Source organism: Amblyomma americanum, chromosome 10 (genome assembly GCF_052857255.1).
Source record: "Amblyomma americanum isolate KBUSLIRL-KWMA chromosome 10, ASM5285725v1, whole genome shotgun sequence".
In the NCBI taxonomy this organism is placed as follows: domain Eukaryota; kingdom Metazoa; phylum Arthropoda; class Arachnida; order Ixodida; family Ixodidae; genus Amblyomma; species Amblyomma americanum.
This window is the reverse complement of record NC_135506.1, coordinates 27,142,031-27,150,233: the sequence shown is the minus strand read 5'-3', so window position 1 is coordinate 27,150,233 and position 8,203 is coordinate 27,142,031. Positions and strand designations below refer to the sequence as shown.

At 46.5% G+C, this 8,203-nt stretch overlaps 2 protein-coding genes across 2 annotated transcripts; both read right to left on the bottom strand.

Moving 5' to 3' along the window:
- Nucleotides 1-1,342: 1,342 nt before the first annotated feature.
- Nucleotides 1,343-2,815, bottom strand: LOC144106415 (omega-amidase NIT2-like). The gene is made up of 2 exons (XM_077639220.1): nt 2,210-2,815; nt 1,343-1,632 (listed from the first exon to the last, which is right to left on the bottom strand). The coding sequence occupies exons 1-2, from the start codon at nt 2,813-2,815 to the stop codon at nt 1,405-1,407; spliced, it is 834 nt and encodes a 277-aa protein (XP_077495346.1). The 3' UTR covers nt 1,343-1,404.
- A 2,140-nt stretch (nt 2,816-4,955) lies between these two features.
- LOC144106412 (uncharacterized) lies at nt 4,956-7,323 on the bottom strand. The gene has a single exon (XM_077639218.1). The coding sequence runs from the start codon at nt 7,095-7,097 to the stop codon at nt 5,175-5,177; it is 1,923 nt and encodes a 640-aa protein (XP_077495344.1). The 5' UTR covers nt 7,098-7,323; the 3' UTR covers nt 4,956-5,174.
- Nucleotides 7,324-8,203: the final 880 nt, after the last annotated feature.

The window sequence follows — 8,203 nt, the reverse complement described above, 5'->3', positions numbered from 1 at the left end:
CAAGTAGTGCTAGCGTCAGAGTCCAAACTGATGTTTGCGACACGAGGTACGCAGTGAAGTTATGCATCACGATGTATTGTTTTTATTAATTAAACTCTACATCTGATAAAACACAGCCATTAAGAGTAGCAAACCACAGGGGTGGTTACTGTTGTGCCCTGGGTTTTGGTTTCATTTTTTTATTTGATTGGACTTGGGCTTGTTTATATAGATGTGCACTTGTTATTGGCTTTGTAATTGTCACGTGATTACTCCCCTATATAAACCCACCTCACCTGAATAAAACGTCATTCGTCATGTCATTCCGAGTGTTGACTCACTTCTTACGGCTGCCCAGGCCGACACTACAGTTACTACTCAACTATTATCTTACTTAACTTACCACTACACTCAGCAAATAACCTTCTTTATTCACAGCATGCACTTTGTCACACAGAAATTAGTAGGTAGGCTTTTGACTTCTCCTATCGTTGCCCAGGAATATATCCACAATTGCGTTCGTAACAGGAGTCTGCAGCAATGTACCCATGAAGAAAAACATCTACCCTGTAACGGCCCCAAGAGCCAACAGTGTAAATAAATTATCGGCACAACTATTCGATGCAAGAAAACACTTGCGGAACAATCCTGTATTTCTACGATGTGTCAGAATTTCCTCTTTTTTTTCCACTACTTTCTTCTTTCGTTTTCACTGTACTGGTCTTCTGTGCCATTAATTCTCTGGAGATACAACCCTCTTCTTTATACCTGTTAGAAAATTATAATTATGTAGAAACTGCGTGAAACAATGATCTAATCTGCTTGAAATGAGCTGCAATCCTTGGTGATCCGCATAAACTACGAGGCACTCATTTTACGCGGTGAGTAGTAGGAAAAGCCCCCGGATATGCACTGTAGTTTACGCTAATGACTTTCGCTATGACCAATTTTAAGCAGTCATGTCTTTCAAATGAAGGCTAAAAATCAGCACTTTACAAGCTCACCAACCTGAATGAACGAGTAGAAGCGTTATGAAAAGAAACACCAATTTTTCAGATAAGAGATGGCTTTCCAAGCATGAGCGAGTAGCGAATGTTCAGCACGTACGTCATTTTGTTTTGTAGGAATAAATTGTCTTGCTCCATGCAGAAAAAAAATCTTTAACGTCTGGAGTTTTCTTGGCATTTTGTCACAGCTCCCATTTTGGGATTAATAACCAGTTTATTGACGCTGAAATGCCCATTCAAAGATCCGGTATCTCTGAACTAACACTGAGCTTCGCTGCCAGCTAGTAGCGGACTACGAAAAAAATAACTGTTACAGGCAACGTTTGGAGAAGAACTTGAACAAGGAGGTACCTAAAGGGATAAAAAAATAGAAGTTAGAAAATTGAAACGCATAGAATAAAGCTTGCGAGTGTAGTCATTATTTCCGGGAAATCACTTCGTAAAGGTCGTTCCTCTTCTGCCTGGTGAGTGGTATCTGCTTTCTCACAGACTGCAAGTAATCTAGGTCCACGTCCGCGATAACCGCTCTCTCGTCGTGTCCGGCGGAAGCGACCACTTGCCCCATTGGGTCCACCAGCATACTGTGTCCCCATGCAACCACTGGCGCACGCTTGTCCGTTGCAGGAGAGGTCGTGGCTACGTATACCTGTTCAGGCAGACAGGAACGAATGTTATGGAGCTAGTGACACCACTCGCGTCGCTAATGAACATCTATTGCGCTCAGTATTTCTGCATCTACCCCCAAAAAACGACCTTCGATATCTGATTCCAAATAACTTCTGCCAGCATTGACTGAATTCTGACCGCATCCTCCCAGTCGCGTTTTGGGGACCACAGCAAAATCAAACACGGAGGAAACTAAAACAACTTTGCTTTCTTATAGCACCTCGAAAATTGGTTGTTGATCTCATTGGACTCAAAAGGCTTGCTTCTTCAAGGTTACTGTCAAGGTTGCTGCTCTAGCTTGAAACCAGCACCATGTTTCGTTGCGTTTTGTAACACGTATGGACAGCAAAAGTGTTTTCATTATAATGATCCATAGAAAAAGTACTTCAGACTTCTGGAATATTTGCTCTGACAGCCAAATGGAAAGCCAGTCATTGAGGGCCGTACTGACCCACAATATCTATATAAACAGAGAAGTATCTTAGACAAGTGAAAGCAGCGGCGGGAAGCTATATTACTAGGTCGAATTATAATATATTTGTTAGCCTCTTATATACCTGGTTATCGACGGCCCTAATGCGTTGCAGTAGCTCCCAGTGAAGTGGCCCCGTGGTCATGTTGAAGGCGCTTGGGTATACCAGGAGCGTGCAACCACGCTCTGCGTAGATCTGAGCCACCGGCGCAAAACGCAGGTCGTAACAGATTCCCAAGCCGATCTTGCACAAAGACGCGTCAAATATGGTCAGCGAATTGCCAGCCGCGAAGCTGTCCGACTCTTTGAAAGTGATCTTTCCGGGGATGTCGACGTCGAAGAGGTGGACCTTGCGATGCTTGGCCAGCAGGGTCCCATCAGGGCCGTAAGCGAGGCAAGTGTTATAGAGCCTGCCGTCTTCACGTTCAGCCATGGAGCCACCGATGAGATAGACGCCGTGTCTTTTGGCGGCTTCGGAAAGCATCGTGCTCGTCTCTCCTGGAACGGGTTCGGCGTTCGGCGCGAAGTGCTGGACGCCGAAGGGGAAGCCGAAGTACTCGGGCAAGCACACAACCTTGGCACCGCTGGCTGCTGCCTTCTCCACCTCAGTGCTGGCCCTGAACAGGTTCTTGGCTTTGCTCGCACTGACAAGGTACTGGATGAGGGCGACGCGGAATTTTCTACAAGCCATGCCGACTCAACGCTTCTTCTTTGTCCACTTCTTCCAGAGCGTGACCATTTAGTAGTAGTAGTAGTAGTAGTAGTAGTAGTAGCAGCAGTAGCAGTAGTAGTAGTAGTAAGTAGTAGTAGTAGTAGTAGTACTAGTACTAGTACTAGTAGTAGTAGTAGTAGTAGTAGTAGCAGAGCAGTAATAGTAGTAGTAGCAGCAGTAGCAGCAGTAGCAGTAGTAGTAGTAGTAGTAGTAGTAGTAGTAAGTAGTAGTAGTAGTAGTAGTAGTAGTAGTAGTAGTAGTAGTAGTAGTAGTAGTAGTAGTAGTAGTAGTAGTAGTCTTCAGACGTTGCTGGCACATACCCACTGCGGGGAAGTGGCCAAGACACAGGCGGTTAATTGCTGGATACAGGAAAGTTTTGACGGGAAAAGGAGTGGTAATAGTATGTAGTCTGATAGATTGGAAGACGGAAGGAAAGGGGTCCTGTTAACTTGGAGATCGAAGACGGGACAATGGCTTAATGTGCATAATAGTGTACAATGCCTGTAATGCTTCAATGTCGTACTGACTGAAAGAGGGAAAAAGAAATTAGAATGGGTGTCGCTGCGTTTCTTGAAGGAAATTTTGCACAGCAGGGCGCACACTCCTGTCGCTTCGTCCAAGCAAAGAAGCGCCAATGGACATCAGTAAACATGGCACACACTCACGCGGGGGTATTGGCCAAGGTTTGCTGGCCATTTTCTGCCACCAATGACTCATAGCCACAAAGTTCTTGAACTGATAATGACAATGACTGATGATGATGACAGCAGCATCGCAACTACCCTCTGGGTCACAGGATTTCTAAAACTCTGGGTGTTTGGGCAGCGCAGCTGAGCTGATGAGTACGGCCACGTAGCTTATTTTGGCTGCTAAGAAGCGCTTCTGCACTAAAGCCTTAGCAAGCAAGAAAACACTTCAGTACCCAAATCTTTCCTACGTACAATTTATTTGTCACCCTAGTGCGCCGCCTTAGCAATGGTAAGCCGCTTTTATAATTTTTTCTTCATCCTTCTCAGCCACGCTGCATACTGTAGATATCCTCTAATATTATCGCTTCAGACTCAAGTCGCTGTCGTTGTTCTATTACATTGGGAGTACGCCAGTGCAAGTCCGGACGCATTCTATTTATTTAGGTGTAAGGCCATCGTGTTTTAGGTGTTTCTGAGCACCTAAAAACACAGAGCCAAAGGTTCCCTTTTTGAGAATTGTTTCATGACCTAAAATGTCCAGCATCGCTTGTTTGCGCAGCACCTGGTGTCCTACAATTACAGAAGAAATTTAGCTACAACCCGCGACATGCATACTTGTCGGTGATTTCGAGTCATGTAGCTGTAAACCAAACACAAGCGCTATGTACACACATTTGTGTAAATAGCGCTATGTAGACGTCTTTGTGTGTAACGTTGTGTAAATAGCACTTCCCTCCACACACGCGGATCATAGCGCCTTTCTGCCTATACTAATGTAGTATATAGGCTCTATAAAGTCCATGCACCTATGCGCGCGAATATTCAAGTGCCTGGAACGCGTTTTTTTAGGACAGTGATATAAATGATAAATCTTTTGACGTTTGTAATAAGGGAGTGATTACCCATTGGCATCCACCCAAGCGCAGCCATACGGCTACAAAGGAAAGCTATACAGCTTCCCAAAAAATCGTAGTTCAAGAAAAATTCACGTTTTTCTTTAACTACGAAAGTTTGTGGAAGCTGTACGGATTTCCTCTGTGGTTGTATGGCTGTGCTTCGGTCGATGTCTATCAGTAATCAGTCCCTTATTACAAACCTACACCTGTGGAGATTCTACTTACAGTTCGACCAATTTGCTCATGCCCTACCACTTACTATCAGTACTGGTTAGCCCCGTTGTTACTGCGACTTTTCGGGTTACACGGTGGTCCCTGGTTCGAACCACGGACCAGGACGAATCTATAACTACGAAGATTTTGTGGAAGCTGTATAGTTGTCTTGAGTGTCAATGAGTAAATAATGTTTGAAGGTGAGTAATGTCAATGTTTGAAGATGAATATCAATGAGTAATTACTCTCCTTACTACAAATCTGCTCCACATTATGGGATCCCAGTAAACATTTGACGAAATTTGTGACGTTTAGGTTGCCAATCATCGTTTATTTCCCATCACCATGATGCCAATGGCCTAACGTTATCTACTGCCGCTTTATCGAACAAGTTAAAGCAGACAGTTAAAAATTTTCACTTCCAAGAACAAATGCACCTGGATACATCTGCATGGAATAAGACATGCTGCCTTTCGGCAAGCCTTCCTCAGAATGTTCAGTTGTAAGACTGGATATGCGGCGCTGGATTTTTTGCAAGTCCTATTTGTGGTCCTCAGTACTTTTGGATTCATGTGGTGCGACGCCAGTCGACTCCATGATGAACAGCAGTGCCAAGGGTATCGTTGAGATCGACGAAAAAGATTCCGAACTTCTGCTCTTCCTCCTATTCCTTTTCCCTTTCTTAGCTTTAGCTGTGTGTTCGCGTCTCGTGGAGGATGACCTTCGCGTACTCTTACTCCTAGAAGTCCTGCTTCTGGACCGTCTGTGCCTTGTGGATACACGCTTGAGCGTTTTGCTCCTGGTAAAAGACGTGCTTGCGGACAAACGACGTTTCTTAGCACGGTGCTTGTTTGCTGTACTCCTATTCAAGCTACGTGACGAACGGCTACCAGACTGCCTACGTCTTTTGGTCCCGTGCTTCCTTGCAGCACTGCTTCTTGAAGACGTGCTTCTTGACCGGTGGTGGTGATGATGCTTTCGGTCCTTATGCTTGTTCCCGGTTTCGGCGGCAGGTGATGAACTCGCAGACCGGCGGAGTTTTCTGTGTTTTCGTTCACCACCAACCCCGACGCTCGAAGAGTGGCTACTTCGCAAGCGGCGCCTCTTCGTCGTGTGCTTGTATCCCTGATCACTAGTTGAGCTGATTGTCGAACTTTTACTTGGCTGCCTTGGCCTTTTGATCCTGCGCTTGTTCACAGCACTTCTTTTCGATGACGTGCTCCTTGACCGCTGCCCTTTCTGGTCCTGCAGCTTATGTGCAGCTTTCCTGACAGATGGTGTGCTCACTGGCCGGTGCTGTTTTCCGGGTTTGCTTTCGCTACCAACACTGGCTTTTGAAGGTCGGGCATTTTTCCGCCCGTGCGTTCGAGACGAACGCTTGGACTTGCTGCTTCTGCTCGAAGAACGGCTGGTCGACGAGCTCCTACTTGGCTTCTTCAGCCTTTTAGTTCTCCGCTTGCTCACCGCGCTTCTGCTCGACGATGAGGTTCTCGGCCGCCGTTGCTTTCTGCCCTTGGGTTTGGTCTTGGTTACGCTAGCAGGTGATACGCCGACTGCCTTACGCTGCCTTCTCCCTTTTCGTTTGCCATGACCAGAGGCGCTCGAAGATTGACTTCGAGCCGTACTCTTGGACTTGGTGCTTGTGCGTGAAGAGCGGCTCGTTGATGAGTGACTACTTGGCTGACTAATCCTTTTAGTACTCCGCTTTTTTACCGTGCTTCTTGAACGCTGGGACTTTCTGCCTTTGCCCTTGTTCCTGGTTCCGACAGCAGATGGTCTGCTGGCAGACCTGCGTTGACTTCTAGCTTTTTGTTCGCTCCCTCCGTCGCCGACGTTGGAGGAGTGAACACTACGCCGCGGACGTCTTGGAGTCGTGCGCTTAATCTTGGTTGTCCTCGAAGAGCTGCTTTGTGATTGGCGTTCCTTTGTTGCCCTGGGCTTACTCTTAGTTTTGTTATCGAGAGAGTTACTTGATGATCTTCCGACCCTGCTCCTTGAAGGCGAGCTCCTTGACCGTCGTGTCGTCTTCACTATTCGCTTACTCGTGACGCCCTTGCTAGGCGTCCTTGTCCTTGATTTGTCGTTGCTCTTACCATTGCGGCTGCGTTTCTTGCTTGCAGACCTGCTTCTTGAGCCGCGTCGCCCCTCAGACTTGCGCCGCTTGGCAGCGCCTTTCTTCGGCGTGGATGCTGTTGGACGACTCTTCTTTGCCTTTCGTCTGCTTCGGCTACTTCTGGTAGACGATACGCTGCTAGATAGACGGGCCTTTCTTGTGCCAGGCTTCTTGGCGCTGCCACGCCTACCAACGGTAGAAGCTGCTCTGCCTTTCTGCTTGGATCGCCTTCGGCTCGACGCCTTCCTGGAAGATGCGGTGTCTTCATCTTCCGACCGGCTTGAAGACGAGTCTTCTGCGGCTCCACGATCAGAGTCAGACCGCTCGCAAGCAAAGCAAACTCCGGCCATTGCGGGTCTCGGTGGGAAGGGACTGGTCCCGGCTGAAGCTCTCGATGACTCTTTCTAGAAGCTCAAGGCCTGCTTCAGTGGGCTTTCCGTGCAATAGCATGGGCACACGCTGCCGATTAACGGCCCGGGCTGGTGACGGGGTCCAATTTAGTGATCCATTTAATATATTAGACGTCCAATCTGTACGGCCATGTTAGCCGCCCCAACGGTCCTATTCTTCTTTCACCTTTTCTTACCTTCTTGTCTACTGCTAGCGCGTGCATATGCGCGTTATTAGCTGGCTAACCGCACAACACAGCTAAGTACAGCTTAATAGCGCTTCGTCCACTAACAGTCACGTTTTATAAGAACTAGACAAACCTGTATGCAATAAAGGTCACGAATAAACTGCTTCTTCTTCTTCTACGGCGGTCGAATTTTGATAGAGGCGAAATTCTAGAGACCCGTGTACTGTGCGATGTCAGTGAACGTTTAAGGACCCCTGGTGGTCGAAATTTCTGGAGCCCTTCACTACGGCGTCTCTCATAGCCTGAGTCGCTTTGGGACGTTAAACCCCCATAAACCAACCATCTTTTGCTTCTTCGTCATTTCCCTAATTATAAGCACAGATTATTGAAAGAAATAGCAGCGAGTCTGCATTACTTCAGAAGGGTTCGCTAAAGTCAGGCGCACACACTATCAAAACGTGCATTCGTGTTTCAATAGGACGAAAAATTCCAAACAACCAAATATACTTGTGCGCACACTACAAGACCACTTTTTACTAAACAGCCCAAAGGAAATCAGCGAATATTTTTTAAGCTTGCGAGATGCAAATTTAGGTCTCGAGGTCTCCTTCAACCGTAATGTATAAGGAATAAAACATACACTTTTTGCTTGCGTGTCTTCTTGTATCAAATGATGTGTTAGACATAAGAATTCATAGATAGAGTTATTTGTAATCGCTTACGTTCGCTGAATAATTTATAACTGAACTTATTTTATGCCGGTTTCAATTCGGTTTCATCCATGACTGTGACGTCAAGTGGGTGTTTAGGTGACGTGAGGCATAAAAAAACTCCATTATAACCTCCGATACCTCGTTTATTGCCATTCCAGCCATTGAA